The 17434-nt window shown below is 31.0% G+C and overlaps 2 protein-coding genes across 2 annotated transcripts in view; one reads left to right on the top strand and one right to left on the bottom strand.

Annotated features, from left to right (window-relative positions):
- The window catches only part of LOC105619346 (tryptophan 5-hydroxylase 1), a 7618-nt gene extending 3612 nt beyond the window's left edge, over window positions 1-4006 (bottom strand). Inside the window, exons 1-6 of the mRNA XM_012200866.1 lie at window positions 3908-4006; window positions 2638-2742; window positions 2096-2309; window positions 758-861; window positions 598-665; window positions 481-531 (exon numbers count right to left, since the gene is read on the bottom strand). Of these exons, the coding sequence (XP_012056256.1) occupies window positions 481-531; window positions 598-665; window positions 758-861; window positions 2096-2309; window positions 2638-2742; window positions 3908-4006 (641 nt within the window). The remainder of the gene's footprint in view (window positions 1-480; window positions 532-597; window positions 666-757; window positions 862-2095; window positions 2310-2637; window positions 2743-3907) is intronic.
- A 4859-nt stretch (window positions 4007-8865) lies between these two features.
- Window positions 8866-17434, top strand: part of LOC105619345 (JNK-interacting protein 1) — a 9808-nt gene continuing 1239 nt past the window's right edge. Inside the window, exons 1-6 of the mRNA XM_012200865.1 lie at window positions 8866-8948; window positions 11959-12171; window positions 13576-13817; window positions 14749-15024; window positions 16319-16471; window positions 16923-17206. Of these exons, the coding sequence (XP_012056255.1) occupies window positions 8866-8948; window positions 11959-12171; window positions 13576-13817; window positions 14749-15024; window positions 16319-16471; window positions 16923-17206 (1251 nt within the window). The remainder of the gene's footprint in view (window positions 8949-11958; window positions 12172-13575; window positions 13818-14748; window positions 15025-16318; window positions 16472-16922; window positions 17207-17434) is intronic.

Genomic DNA, 17434 nt, shown 5'->3' with positions numbered 1-17434 from the left:
AGAGAGAGAGAGAGAGAGAGAGATGTGGGGGAGGAAGGAAGAAAAAAACAAATTGACTTTCTCATTTCGAAAGGGGAGTTTGCAAGGAAGATACTGAGCAAATATATAACTTAAGTATCGAGAAATAAAAATGATTCTTCTATCTATGTCAATTGCCTTCATGTACACGGAGGCACGTTTGCAGTTCTGTCCGTAGCTTAATGAGAAGAAGTTATATAGGGTATCTCGAAAGACAATAGAATTGATTCGCGCGACTTAAAATATAAATAACGATTTTTAATATGATTGCAAGATATTTTCGTTAATTGTTTTACTTATTGTTAGTCTTTCTTCTTTTTTTAAAAAAATGTTACACGTTCAATTTTTGAAAACCATAATCTTTTACATTCCAATACGGTATCTTTTCAAATCTTTATGATAATTTAAAATGTGATTTGATAAAAAGTATTTTCCTTTTTACGAAGAATTTTGCAAACGTACCAGGTTCTGATCTCCTCCGGCGTGTACTGCACTCTCGGTATTGGTTGACCACTAAAACATCATATTACTTGTAATTGTAGGGAAAAGGGAAGGGAGAAATCTTTTTACTTTACTTACTATCTGTAATTGTAAGCGATGTCGGCGAATTCCTCGCGGCGTTTACGATACACGGTATCCTTGAAACCCTACAATTGCCGAAGTTTTGTTAAAGCACGCAGTCGAGAGCAAGAAGGAGGAATTGCAGTAACATGTTTACGAAAACATGCGGTAAACTTACGGGATGGTCCGCATCCAATTCCGAGCCATACATGAGAACTTTTTGCGCCCGATCGAGGTCGGATATTTTCCGCGGAAACCAGGGCATGTCTACATCGCTAAAATCTTTAAATCCGATATAAGCGTGTTGCTTATATGATATTCCATTAACAAAAATCTTGAAAATGAAAGATAGAAGCGATAAAGACATTCCATGATAAAACTTTGATACAAATTCTACCAGACTTGCAATTTTAACTTTTGCTAAAGGGATGGAGTGTAAGTTGTAACGATAAACTTTGGAGTGTAAGTTGTAACGATAAATTGATCGCATTCGAAGAAATTTGATATCCCTTTTGATTCCTCTTTTGCGAAAGAGAGATCGTACGTACAACCAAATACTTTATTTTAAAAACTTTAAAAAAAATGAAAAGAAGGGATTTAAAATAAAGAAAATCTCTAAAGTTCTTAGAGTATCATAAATATTATATTAATGAAAATACGATGAAAAAATTTAATAAATTATTAAATTGTTAAGTAATTAAGTATTTGACTTAAAATAGAGTAACAAATAAATAAATAATATTTTATTATTAAATTAGTTTTTATTAATTTATTCTATTATAAATTTAATAATATTTTGTTATTAAATTAGCTTGCGATCTGTTTTACAGGCAGTTGTGTCAATTTACGCTACATCCCGATTTTATATTTAAAATTGTATTATGAAAAAATAAAAAGAAAAAAATGTAAATAAAACTGATTTAAGAAATTATAAACATGTAAAACGATGCAATACTATCAATATATTGCTATTATTACTTAACTACTTTATTGCTTTATTATTGCTTAACTACTCAATTTGCAAAAGAAAATCGTAAGAATTTTATTTTCGTGTTTGTAGAATTCATTTTTAGCCGATTTTGTATAGAAACAAGCCACAAATATACAAATTATAAGTTTTTACTTTTTTAAATATTTAAACAGATAATGTTTTTTTTATCAGTATTAATAAAGTGCAATAATTAATTTTTTCGAAAAATAAAAGGATATTTCTTTAAAAGACCTATATTAGTCAATGACTCTCTTTCCTTTACTTATTTAGGTATTTGAAATTGAAAGCTATAATTCTCAATTTACGAAAAGAAACATAAATAAATCCAAATCTAATGAAATTTTTTCTATTGCGATTGAGATTAAAATATTTTCTGACCAAAGCTGCAGTTTATCGTATCGGAATTTAAATATACATCAAGATATACGTATAACAATACATTTACAGTGACACGTGGTTATTGCAATTGCGTTTAACTTGGCTCGATAAATTTGATTAATGTTATTATACACATTATAGACTCACCGAAGCTTGTCGCAGTCGAAAGAGAAGGCGCGCGTGATATATTTCCAATCTGTTCGTAATGAGCGAGATTAATAGCCGCTACTTCGCGATTCAGCATCTTCATCAATTGTTCCATTTTCTTCGGATCGCACTCGACATCCACAAGAATATCATACTCGGACCCGCGGCGCAGTGACTTCCTCGATTCAATGTGCACGACGTTTATACCTAAATCCTTTGTGCGATAAGGGAAAGGTAGTCTCCATTCAATAAGCAAAACGTGCGATATCATAAACGATTTGGAATTTTAGAAGCAATTTTTTCTCGTACTAACTGTTGCAAATTTATAATCTATCTCATATTAATAAGATAGAAAGGAAGATCAACAAGGCAATCAAAAAAATTTTTTTACCAAACTTTATAGTATTTTTTAATCATCAGATTTCCGATTGTTCATTCGATTAAATTTATTAAACTTAATACTTATAAAAAAAGAACTAAAGCAGATAATATAATTTTGACGTAGGTGTAAACCCACTAAAAATAGAAAATATAAAACGTACCTGAAATACTTGAAGTGCTCGTGCCAAGCCACCGACTTGATTCTTCAAGGAAAATATCACAGAATTCTTGTTGTCACTAGTTGAATTATTCTCATTCTCGGGGATCTAAACGAACGAGAGACCGTATCTGTTTAATAAGTTGCTTGTCTGAATTTTTACGTTTATTTTTATAAAATCGGTTTTAGGATTTTTATAAAATTCAATTTTTTGGGTCAACTCCAACTGAAAAAATTGAAAAGTATCGGCAAAAAAGATAAAAATATATTAAATTTACAATCAGTATTTATAACAAATATATAAATGAATTAACGTTTCTCTTCTAAGATTAATTAATATTTATTATACTTTTACTTTTGCATATATAATTTGTTTCAAAAATAAGAAAATATTCTAATCACATTTAAAGACTATGTAAGAGTAAATCAGAATAATAATAATGCTTATAAGAGCCAAATACAAGATGTAATGAATGACACGTGTAATGAATTTATTCAATCAATACATTAACAGACGTTTCGATCCTATATTGCGGATTATTCTCAATATCGCAAAAAATCATTTAGAATTTAAAAATACAAATTTAAAGCACATAAAAAAAGAGGAAATAAATTTTGCGACATGTAGCGATACATGTTTTATGAAATGTAGACGTGTTAAAAATATAATGTCCAAGCGCATTTTCGTTTTAATTACTAAGTTAATTATGAAAAATTTGTCAACAAATTAAACATTTATAATAAATAATTAACAATAAGTGATTAGACGATTAACAATAGAACAAAATTGTAAATGCAAATAAATAAAGTCTCCTTTTATTTATTTGTAAATGATTAGACTTACATGATAGACACAAGAACAAGTCACTCAGTAAACGCAATAGTTCTATCGTTCGCACTCATGTAAAAGACGCAATCGAAAATTAAAGTATGTATAAACACTGATAAAGATGATAAGAAGAGAGAAGCATCAAGTAAATTAGAATATATAGATAAATAACTTTATAAATAAATTAGAATATATAGAGTCAAAATTTCGTATCATTTTTAATGTTCAAGATAAAAATCATTTCATAGAGAAACAAATAAATGACTTGAATATTAAAAATGGCAATCCGACTATATAAGAGTTTAAGATTAACTATAAACTAAAAAAAAGAAGATAATTTTTAAATTATTCTTGTGCGCGATTTCACTTGTCATAATGTTTGTAACTTTAACTGAAATCACTAGTTGTCAATCTATATTTTCTCAAAAATTATACAGCAACATACGTCGCGCGATTTATGTAGCGGACTTCCTTCCTTGACAGCCCAACTTTCGCCTCTTCTGTACAGCCACACCCCGAGAAGACTTTTTCCTGATCCACTCATAATGACTTTTGTGACAAATGAATTTGTGAATCAGCGAGAGAAGATACTTTTTATCGGTAATTTCGTTTTTGAGTAAGATTTAGCTCTTGACGATAGATAGTTTCGCGATTAACGATTCGCTGTCTTTAAAGAAACGAGCAACAGTGTGCTGATACCATTTCTAAGATCCTCTTAAGACCTCGGTCTCCCCGTTTGCGCTCGTCCTTCTCAATGACGATCTCGCCGTGGCTGGGCGGCGCACTGCGGCACCAGCGATTCTCATTGGTCGGATAAAACTTCTCATGGGGTTGAAGACAAGTGTTGGCTCACCCCCGTTTAGTAAGTGGTGCCCATCTTCAAATGTATTCTTCGTGAGTGACGTCACTGGAGTCTACGGGGCGATGTGAGCACCGATAATGAGCGTGCAAGAATTGCAAAGTTTCCAATAAATGCAACACAATACGTTTCTATTTTTACAATGAATTTTTATTCAAGAAACAAGAAATAGCATTCCTCTCGTTTACTTAAGAAAAGAATGAGACATATATTCTATCAACAATAAGTTGATACGGAAAAAACATTTAACACTGAGAAATATACTTATTAATTACACTAATTATAATTATTAATTATATAATTTATATAAAATACAACCATAGAATTTTATTTATTTAATATTACGTTTTTATTATTACATGTAATTCCGGTTACATATTGATAAACGAAATATTTTATATATCTATATATTATAATATTGTATTATTATTTTTATATTTTAAAATTATTTAAAAAGTATTCAATTATACCTACATTTGCTATAAAAATTATACATTGCATATTTCAGAGAGATATTTATTATAAATATAGATTTCATCATATTATAAACAGAACATTGATAAGAGCTTCTTCTTTTTATAATATTGTATGGAAATTATGCATTGTGCATTGATAACATTTCTGTTCATTAAAATATATTTAATGCACGCAGAGCAAAATTATACATGCCGCAATAAAAAAAATCGCAATATCAAAAAGCGGTCGAAGGACCGATTTTCTATCCAGGGAAGAAGCTTTTTCGACGAAGCGGCAATTTCTCGTTCTTCAGATTCTGTTCCGAAACAAAGAGACTGTTTAATAAAAGCTCAAACGTTCGAGTACTCCCACTCGAGAAAAGTAGATGCGGCACATTACGAGTGGTCCATCACTTACCACTATCAGCTGCCGCAACGCAGTTCCACCCTCGGAAAATTATACCAAGTGTTTCACCGGCATTAAGCGAGATTGAGAGTATCGTTCGATCCTGGTTTGTGCTATTCCTTTGTCGAAATGCGTTTGCAGACGGTTGGTTTCTAGGGGATGTCTTTCGCGAGGGGAGAAAGGAATTTTGCTTTCGGAATTTATTATTCAATCAATTTCATTCACCACCGATTTTGTTAACCTTATTATCGAATGAAATTATGAAATTTTTTTGTTCTCATCAATGACGCTACAAATATAGCTAATATTTAAGAATTGAGAGAATTGGAGAGCCTTGGTCCTCTTGAAACTGCGAGACCGGTCTGCATAATACAATCTTCGTCATTGCATGCTTTCGTACATCGGTGACACGAGATATCTTTTATCGCCACGATGACAATGAAGTTGAAAGAGTACGTAGTTATCAGCTGCAACATGTCGACGACAAGAGATTGCTTATAGAATCAAACAGAAAATTTATAATGAGATATGTAATGAGATATGAGGTAACACTAATTTAGTCTCTATCTCCTGTTACAAAGGGCATTAGGTCAAATCAAAGCAGTCGATACTGTCAATTTTTTTGTCTTGTATTATCTGAATTTTTCCTTGAGAGTACATTAACAAAGTTATTTTCGTGTAATAAAAACTTAATTGCTGCAGTTTCAAATTATATCTATTATCAATTATATCTATTGATCGAAATAAAAATCGTAATCCTACTTTATTTGCATCATATCTATTGTCCGTCATAATCAGATCTTATATTTAAGGCTTCCTTAAATTTAGCTTCAAATGCGCTCTACGAATTATTTTTTTACTATTGAGCATCTAAAGTTAAAGATTAAGGAAGTCTTAAATATAAGACCTGACTATATGAATATGAACCTATATGTTAAAAAAAATAAATTAACAATTATACCAATAAAACAAAGTTTCAATCATTATGTTAAAAAAATTTGAATATGATTGTAATAATGAGGATGCTTTTGGAATTCGCTTTGGGCGAAAGATGCACATATGGAATCCGGATTATATCCAGTATCTTGAAGACAACAATGTGCCAACAAGAGCAATTAATGATGTTTTTCTAGTTTTAGAGAGCTTTAATAAAGAATAGAAAGCTAAGAAGAGGTAAGATTCGTACCTTCGCCAGAGTTCAATTTAGCAATTAAAATTTATTTCAATAAATACTCCTAATGACTTATGGCTATTCAAGCGGGACTCAAAGGCATGGTTTTTATATTTTTATTAAAGTTACAGCTGCTTGAATTTTAAAATTTGTATAGCGCTATAAACTTTTGTTTCAACTCATATGACCCAGATATACATCGATCTCTCCTTTTAAATATTTATAATCTAATAATTAGAAGCTACAAATGAAAATATTATTTATTAAAAAGACATACAATTGTATTTGCGTTGTGTATTCCAAATTATTATTTTATAATTTCTTTTGTTCCTCGTATAATTACATTTTATTATTTATTATCATTATTATTATTATTATTATTTATTATACAATCTGTTACACATTCATATTATATTTTCAACATATAATCTGAAGGTTTTTAACGTGCTTTCTTGGTATTTTCTGTTCTACGTTTTATTGTGTTTTCATGTTATATTGCTGTCTTTTGACATCGACAGCCGTCGATAGCCTGTTGCTTCACTTTCGCGAGACGCGTTCTTCCTTAAAGTTTTCCAAGTGTATGTCTCTTTGAGAAAATCGGCTAAAATTTTTTAATCGATCGAAACGGCCAAGCGCACAGAAAATTCTCGCGAAGGAAAATATAATGACTATTTATCGAACAGCAAACAGTAAAATCTTTTCCGAACGGCCTCTCAGCACAAATAATAAGAGAAATGATCGATGATTCTAGATTCTTCAGGAGTGAATGTAAGAAAAATAGTTGTAAGATATTGTAAAACGACGCAGCTGGTGGAATTGCGAACAGACATGCGAAAAATGTAATCATGGTATAATTTGATTCTAGCGATACATCGATTACTTCAATTCTAGTCTCAGAATTTTCTATAATTACAAAATAAATTAAATATCAAACAATAAAATAAATAAAAATATCTTTACGCAAAGAATACCTCTATTGTCTTAATAAATGAAAATGTCAATAATAAGTGCAATAAACAGTGATTTCACAAATCGCATTTGTTTCGACTCCAATTCAAGCCATCCTCAGCAATATCAATAATTAATATAATTATAATTAACAATATTTTTATTTCGTTTTGATATGTCACCAAGTATTCAACTGCGGCTCAAAAGAGCGAGACATTCAACTTCATTGAATCTAAACGTTGCTTAAACTGTTCAACTCTATTGGAATTAACTCAGCTACAGTACTTAAATTATTTCAATAAAATTGATAATTAAAAAATAATAAGTATTTTTACTTTAACATAAAATTTCAATATTTGAGTATTTTTAACAGCAACAAATTTATTGCTGTCAAAATATGTTATATATAATGATTATATATAATGTTAAAACTACCTATAAAATATTGACATGAAATTGATTTTATTCCAATCTATTTTAACAGTTTGATTTATTTTAATCATAGAGAGTTTTGGGACGATTAATGTATAACATGAATTTATTGATTGATGTTTTGAAAAAAATCAATTGAATATATTAAAAACGGATAATTTATGCTCAATTTATGATTTTGTGTTATTTGATGAAATGGTGCAAGTCACAAAATTTCCGATTAATCGTCCGAATGCTAGTAGAAGATGAATCTTTATTGCAGCATGAATGTATAAACGCAAAAGCGAGATGGTTGTAAAATATTTAGCCGCCTCTCTGGTATTTTATATAGTGGCTCCGCGTATTCTCCGATGCGAATTCCAAGCTACTCTAGAAGATACGAGTGTAAACTGCCGAGAGTTTATGTGCCCAGCTGATAAATGTTTCATTGCGCAATGTTTCATTATCAACCAGCGACGCGCTAGACCCACAAATGTTCGGATAGAGACCTATTTTAGTTCACATTTTCATGGAGTATATACATGTAGTCATCCTATAATTTCTACAATGCTTTTCATAAATATTTGAAAATTAGATAGTTAAAAAATTTTTTTATCATACTAAAACATATAATTTTGTAATAAAATTCTCGTTTCAAAAATGGAATATGTTGATTAAATAATCGTATTTTAATTATTTCAGTTTGAATATAATGATTGAGAATTGAGAGCAATTAAATCTTTTAATTGATTTGCATATATATAACTTTTATTTAACAACCGTTGGATTCTAACTTCTATTTGTCTAATGTATAAGTCATGTTTTATATAGTATGGACATTGCATTTAGAAATAAATGCAAGACAAGAATACGCAGCCAAACATTCACCCTCCAATTCTCTCTCTTTCTTTCTCACTGAGGATCAACCCCCGTCCACCCTCGCGAATGAGCAGGCGCGCGACGTTCGCCACGCAGGAATCAATAGGGGTTGCGTCGGGTTCGCGCGGCGTCGAAGCGACGTCGGCGACGACGTAAGCGACATCTCATCTTGTATTTCCTGGGGGTTGTGACGAGCAGCTCTCCTGCAGGCCGTCACGGCCGCCCTCGGAACTGTTCCCTGTTCTGAACCTCGCTCATCTTTGCGAACATCGCGATGGCTGACAGCGAATTTGAGGAATTCCGGCACTATTTCGAGAGGCTACCCCAACATCTGAAGGCACCGCTGTCCAACTACACGTGAGTACCCTCGTAGCGGACCTGCCTTCGGAACAGATGACACGATATGCGATATGATAAGAACCACAGCGGTGACACACATAGGTCGCGACAAGAAAGACGGCGGTCGAGAATCAGACCGAGAAGATTTTGGACGGAAAATCAGGAGCACGAATTATGAAGATCAATTCAGGAATTCATTAGAAACTGAAAAAATGTATCGCGAATCAAATCTTGACTGTATTTGGCGAAATATGAAAGGTGTGATAATGTAGATTGTAGACAGCAAACTATGTTGATAAGATCGAAAGTTGATGAACGGGAATATTTGAAAAATATTTGTGTATTTTTGTAATTCCAGATATGTTATAAAATGACGAAATTAAATAATCTGATTAAAATTAATTTAATGGATTGATTTTAATAAATGATAAAATAGAATCTTCAATTGAAATTGATTAAATTCAAGAAGTCAATAATTTAAATGTCGTTTCAAGATGAGTCATTTTAAATAAAAATTTCTCACGTCACTAAGTAACTTAATGTGACATCCTTTAATGCTCCTACTTTTGTATTATCATAAAACATTTTGATTTAAGACATATTATATGTTTCTATGTAAATATAGCAGTCTAGAATTTTCTTCTAGATAAGACGTCTTATATACATATATATATAGTATATAAGATAGCACTATAGAGTATTCAAGAATGTGAGAGCTATACGAGAGCAACGTTACCGTCTGGTCATTTCCTATTTCTATTTAGAATAATGATAAAACGTTGCTGCACTATGCATATAGTGTTGCATAAAGTGCACAAACATTCTGGTATGTACATTCGTGTCACTACTCAAGGGACTCATAAAATAGCATGGTAAAATGAGGTTTCCTGAATGCATCCGATGCACTACTAGGCCGAAAAAGTTATAAAATCGCCAAGTCGCGCATCGGCATTATGTCTTTAAAATTATTGATCCTGGAACATAAGTGACACAAGAATACGAATACGATGTGAGACTGCAATGCGATGTACGTATAGACAATTTTGATGGGTGTGATCTACTTTCGTTGATGCATATATATGTATATGTTATTTCTATTATCACAAATAACCGATGATCCTATTTAGATTGTATATTAGAGCGTTATATTAGCGTAAGATGTAATTACATAACTTTGCTTATAGCAATTGCTTATAAATGTAAAGCGTGATTTACACAGGGCGACTTTTATTCGCTAGAAGCCGCGTCTAATGACGTCATAGCGAATTCGCTACTAAAAATTTCTTCTAGACGTGGATTTGTTCTTATAGCGTATAGTCGCGACGAATACTGCTTTCGACGCTTGTCGCCAGCTTATCGCTGGCTTGTCACTAATTTCTTGTTGTTCCTCCAGAGCGAATTTTTAAATCGACAGCGTGAAAATTTTTCCGAAACGCCTCGGCCAGATCATAAATATCAGAGAATAATGTCATCGAATGACATACTTCGAGCTGTTATTGTGCTTTGTGACCAACTATTCGCTTAATCACTAAAGACTACTTAACGCTGCGACTTCAAAATTTTAATCGCTAGCGAATAAAAACCAAGCGTGTACAAGAAGCTTTCATCAGCGAATTCGTGGACGAATTAAGAAATTTGCTTCAAGCAAACAATAGCAGAGTCAAGAGAATTCACTGACGAATTAATGACGTCACTAAATGCGGCTTCTAGCGAATAAAAAGTCATCCCGTGTGAAATCACGCTTAACATAGTTACGTACTTTGATCGCATTAAACATGAGATTTAGATCATCCTAATGAAAATGTATATATTTCAGACTCATAAATAGAAAAATAATATAAACAATACACATAATTACGAACGCGTTTTCTATCATTCAAAAAAATGTGGTAATATATTTGATAACAAAGAATACGATTTTTCCATATTATTTACATTTTTGTATAGTCTTTTGTGCTTTACATTAAATCGTATATAATAGCACATATTATAGAACACGTATTATAGAATTATTCAGAATGGATATTTCTAATCGAATTATTCCGTTTTTCTAGAAATTAGAAATCTAAGGAATAATTAAATAATTCTAAATCCATTCCTAACAATTTCATATTCTGATTGCAAATATGTTTGCAATAAATTAAACGTATCACTGTCCACAGTTGATTCTATAAAAATAAAGTAACATCAATAAGCGACAGTCTCGCATTTGCAACTCCGATTTAATTTTCAATCTAATTTGATCACATTTATAAACACAGTGAGAAAACAGGGGTCTTCTCTCAATTAATATCTGCATAAAATCTATTTAAATGCAATTTTTATGATTCATAAGATCAATATGTAACTGAATGCGAAATATACTCATTTGTCAATATAACGCAAACATTCCCTTTCTTCTGAAAAGTGTTTGAAAAAATAGACATGCTTCTAAAGAGAATTTCGACATTACAATATTCTTAAATCATTCTTTCAGAAATGAAATTTTATTCTGTTGTATGAATGAGATGTTATTTGCAATTTTCGCTTTTTAATAATAATGAATTAATTATCATGAACATGATATGTAGAATTATTTGTATTTATACATATATACTTATTTACATGATAAATGGAGCAATAAATAAAACTAAAGAGATACAATAAGGAAAAATATTTATATTTTTAAATTCTTAATTTTGATAAATAACTTTTGTACTATTATCGTCAAATCGCTAGAAGAAGTTTTATCAATTTTATTTTATATGTAATTATTATTGATATTATATTATTGGTAAGATTTTGATTCATTATTATTTTTTATTAAAAATTAAAAAAGATTTAAATATTAAGATTTACTATTAATTTGCAATAATTGCACATATTATTTATAGAAAATAAATTAATCATTATCTGTTATTATTATATTTTGCCTTCTCGTATAATTAGAAAAACGACATGTCAGATGCAGTTCATGTATTTTTTATTACCTCTATATGGCTATGTTCATAATTTTCATGTAACTTTCGCGTATTTAACATTTGAATAGGCTCGTACATGATGTGATGATCGATGACTCGCCGACATCCTCGCAAGGAAGCGATGGAGAGGTCGGCAGATCTTGCGACGTCGTCACCGGCGATTCCGAGGACGAAGAAGTCGTCGTCATCCATCGTCACGACAACCAAAGCGGGCACACCACTCCTGATGACAGTGAGGAGCTGGATCATCATTGCTCCATCATAGCTGACAGCGATTTTAGGTTGGTAACGTCGTAAGTGTTTATTTCTTTATCACTAATTATTACCTTTGGAAACTTTTAATACGAAGGAAAGATTAGCGAAGAGTTTTATTTTTTATTGATACTAACTTGTATAAAACTTATAATACGTTGAATATTATAACTTATTATATACTAACTTATTATATACTAACTTGTATAAAATTTAATATCTTAAATATTGTATTTTAATAAAAAATACACGAATTCGAGGCAGGAGGACAAAAAATATTTAAGAAATTTAGAGCGGGAGATAAAAAAATGAGTTCACAGATTTATTAAAAGGGACAGAATATTTGCGGCAATTTAAGTTCTCGCCGAAAACAGAATTACATTCTTTGCAGAGGGAGGGAACTTCTTTCATAGAATATTTTTGTGACAAGTACAACGAGTTTCTGTTACAGTTATTATAATTTATACTATGTTTCGCTTATATCATAAGTTTTCAGATGCAATTGTACTGCATCATTAATCTGCGCGTCGGTATCACCCACACACAGAGCGACGTGCATCATCGCATCCATAGTAATCTACAGTATAGTATTGCTGTAATCTCATCGGTCTGACCTTGTTAAAAATAACTGAAGCTTTTAGAAATAGTCTCCGGGAGAGTTCGCGACGTGCAGCGTTGCTCGTAATTATTAATTAAGCGTCGCCCAACCATAGCGGTTGGAAACTGTGTTGCATGCGGAGAATAATTGACGCGCATTAATATGGCACTTTTTGAATTTTTAATACTTTCTGAAGGTTCTAATTATGCGTGGGTTTTTGTACCTATCTTATCTATTGCTACGTCAAATATTAATTTAAAGTCTTCTATATCACATAGCAATTATATACATACTAAGAAAATTTAAATCTTTTGATTATTTTTATTAAAATAAATAATACTGTTGTATAGCAAAGAATCCAAATTGCATATTACATACATCCTACAATTTTATATACCTATTTTAATGCGATAATTTGTATTATTCAAATTTTATTGTTAAAACATATATATTAATTTTTTACAGTAAACAATTTAATTTTTATTTAATTATTAAATTAAATCGTCTCTCTCTCTCTCTCTCTCTCTCTTTCTCTCTCTGTTAATTATAATTAACTTATTATTAAAATAATTTATTATTAAAATAATTTTAAGTATATGAAACACAATAAAACTTTATATGCAAATAACACATTTATATTTTATTGCTTCTTTTCTTAATTTAGTTATAAAAATTCTTGGTCCAGCATGTTACGCATGAGAAATTTTTTATCACCATCTCAATGAAGAATATAAGAATTATCTTTTATTTTATATATTTTCCCAAAAAATTAAAATAGGCAGCATGGAAAATGAATAGTTTAGCTCACTGTACAATTAACCTTGGATGACATTAGCTTGTTCGGTGGACTGAGCAGCAGGGGTCGATCGGTAGGCGGTGGCGGACCAGGACCGGGCGGGGGTGGTACTACTATGTCTGGTAACGGAGGCCGAGATAGTGTCGTCAGCGATGTTGGGGATTCGTGTTCCAGTTTGAGCTCTTGGCCTACGCCGGAGCACGTGCCATCGAATCGACCTGGAAGTGGTGGCACCGAACGTAGACGTCGAAGACTGCCGGAAATTCCTAAAAGCAAAAAATGTAAGGAAAGCTCGAATGCATAACTTATTCAATGATATTGATAACAAGAGATCTGACCGAGAATTCCTTTGCATTAAATTTCGATCTTACATTCGACAATTTCGATGACTCAACTGTTGTAATTTAATTACTAATTTTTAGAAAAATACAAAACGTGAAAGAGAACAATTCATATAATAATTTACTAATGGTGATAACAATAATAATGAAGAATTTATTAATAAGTATCCTTCAACGATGTATTGTCAAATTATTAACGAAATTTTAAAAAAATCAAAGAGATTGATCAGATTATATTTATTTTATATTTTCATTATACATTAAGAACTTTATTCCGCTATTAGAAATCTCTCTCTATTAATATTTTACAATTTTAGATATTATGTTATATAATTTATCTTGATTTGCACGGATTATGTTACAAAATATTCACATTTTATGTAAAGTTATATGCACATAATTTTAATATTAAATGTGTGATCTAACTTTAATTATAATAAAGTGAAGTAACCATAACTTTCGCGATATGAGAATTTGATTTGACACGAAATCATTTATATATAATGAATGGTATGATAACAACTGTATCATTTTTACCTGTCGCATCTGTTACCGGATCGCGCATGCATTTTGCATATACAAATGAAACCAAGAAACTGTTCACCTTGTCACAACTGCAGAGAAAAAATCCAGATGTTTGTTTGCATCATGTCAACTCTACAAAAAGTATACGTTATAGAGTAACATTTTTCATTTGCGATTTCAATAAACCGTTCTATTTCGTGAAAATTGAGAGATACTTTTTATCTAAATATTATTTCATAAATGTGTCAACGTTTACATGTTCACATAGTGTCAGAATTTTGCGAGAAAGGAAAAGAATGTCACTTTTGCGTGCAAAATGCACGTTGATATTCTCCCACTGTTTCAGCTGTGCCCATATGTCAGACGTCCATACAGACGTCGTCTTCGCTGGCAGACGAGTTGAGTGCCGCCACTGGCTCAACATCGACCCGGCCTCACCTTGTCTTAAGGAAATGTCATCCCAGACTCCGTCACGAGGACAGCTCGCCCGACAGCGAAAGGATGGCCACAGACAGCGGTCATTCTACCGCTCATTCTCCTGACAATGGCCCCAAGAGTGTGTCGCCCATACCATGTAATACCCTGCAGAATACAGACTCAGTGTCGCCTAGCAGCACCCCAGGTAATTACGATTCTCCTCGAGAAATTGTATTTTCATCTTTATGTCAATTTAAATTAATTGATTCGTAGTTACGACACAGAATACACATTTCTTAGACAAAGTATTAATATTGTAATTACTAAATTAAAGAAATTATATTACAATTATAATTGTTAGATTTGTAAATATCTCGTAAAATATTTCGTAAACTATTAATTTTCTGATATATCTCTATTTTAGTATTTTTTTATATGCAGAATAATTGAAACAAATCAATATAAAAAGATAAATTTAATAAGCTAATGAGAATCAGCAACGATAAATGGCGCAATTATTTAGTGAACAATCAATAATCAGATATTAGATTGATGTTTTCTTTATTTTGAAAATTAAGAAGACATCAATCCAATATCTGATTATTGATTGTTCACTAAATTGCGCCGTTTATCGTTGCTAATTCTCATTAGCTTACTATTTATCTTTTTGTATTGTTTAAAATTCAAGAGTCCTAATATAATTATTATTATTGAAAGAAATGTTATGCAAAAAAGTTACATCATTTTATTTTTAAAAAGTGGATGATTTCAATATCTTTCTAGCCCCTTCACTTAGAAAAAGAATGAAGGAACCTGAATACGTTCCATTTTCCATTGTTCCATTTTCATCGAAAATATTTTTTTTATATTATCAATAATTTCAAAGAAAATTAGCTAATTAACAGAAAATGGACGTTCTGTATAATATGTAAAAATTTACTGATTCATAAATTATAAAAATTAATATTTTTAAAATTGTTGATTTATTATTTAGAGATATAACATTCTACATATACTCTCGAAAATTTTTTCTCGTTAAAATTTTGCTTTTTTTTAATGTGTTGTATCAATTCCTAAAATTTACGTAGTATATATATATATATAACACTAACTATGAATTTTTTCATTGTGTACATAATAATAAAATTTCAAATAAAAATCTACTAATAATTGCTGATGTTTATAGAGCTGATAAATTTTTTGCTTAAATGACGAATTCTGAAATTCAAATTAATTTTTGTTAAATAATTCAGCTGTTAGATCTAAACTTTATTCTGATGAGAAATAAAATTATTTAAATATTGGACAGAAGATGTATGTATATCGTTGTACTCATGATATTTTATGCTGCGTCATAATTTTTTGCGAGCCTACACGAATCTGATGATTCTATTGTGAGTTCAGAAAAGTTATGAAAGTCAGGAATTGTTGTTCATGTCATAATTTTCTAATCGGAGTAACTCTCGAAGAAGAATCAAGCTCGCTTTTTCATTCCAAAGGAAGCGGAGGCGTACCGTTTACCCAACTGGAATTACTCGAGGCAACGCATCGAGGTCTGCACAAATTCATATCGCGGCACCACGACGAAATTGATCTTGAAATTGGAGACCCCATATATGTGCAAAAAGAGGCTGATGACCTCTGGTGCGAAGGTGTGTAAACATATTTATTTCACAAGACATCGAACTTGACTCAGCTTGACTCAGCAATAATCGGTATATACTTCCTTTTCTTATTTAAAAAAATTGAGACGATTTCTTCCGATTTTTAATAGTGACAATCTAATTATATTTTACGTGTATACATATGTAAGGATTTATTTCATAATATAATATTACTAATTACTAATTATTCAATATTAAAGATAACTATTCTCAAGCAATAAATGTCTAGAAAACATAGATATTTAAAAAAGGAAGTCTTCATTTTTCAGCTATTTTATAAATATATTTAAATATGTTCTGAATTTTTATTTTATGTAGCTGTTAATTTTTTAAATATGTTAAAGTAAGTGAAAATAAAATAAAATAGAGAAATATATGAAATTAACGCTATATTAGAATTAGTACCGACAGATTCTATCCTTCTGTTCTTCGCGATTAGGTGTGAATCTAAGGACAGGCCGGCAAGGTATTTTTCCATCAGCTTACGCGGTCGACATGGACTACAGTGATTTTGATCCCACCGCGCCTAAAGTGAAGAGAGAAAGATATCTCCTAGGTTACTTAGGATCGGTGGAAACTTTGGCACATAAGGGTACGGGAGTGGTTTGTCAGGCGGTACGGAGAATCCTTCGTAACTCCTTGCAGGATCCACCTGTCTCACAGAGTTGCATCTTGGAAGTATCCGATCAGGGTCTTCGAATGGTCGATAGAAGCAAATCGCGAGTAAGTATCTCTTTGCAATCGATAGAAGTTTATTCATATGTGCAATATATTATTTAATTAATTTTTTCTTAATTTTAGCAAGAGCTTTCAACTGTAACAATAAGCTTTCGATATAAATTCCATTAAAAAAAAACTTGTCACATTTTTTTAATAAAAAATTTATAAGAAAATTATGTATAAAGCATATTTTATGCGCAAAACGTTATTTAATCATGACTAATTTTATAC

The sequence above is a fragment of the Atta cephalotes genome (genome assembly GCF_000143395.1).
Source record: "Atta cephalotes unplaced genomic scaffold scaffold00021, whole genome shotgun sequence".
Classification (NCBI taxonomy): domain Eukaryota; kingdom Metazoa; phylum Arthropoda; class Insecta; order Hymenoptera; family Formicidae; genus Atta; species Atta cephalotes.
Note: the sequence above shows the minus strand (reverse complement) of the source record. Positions and strands in the feature narration are given on the sequence as shown.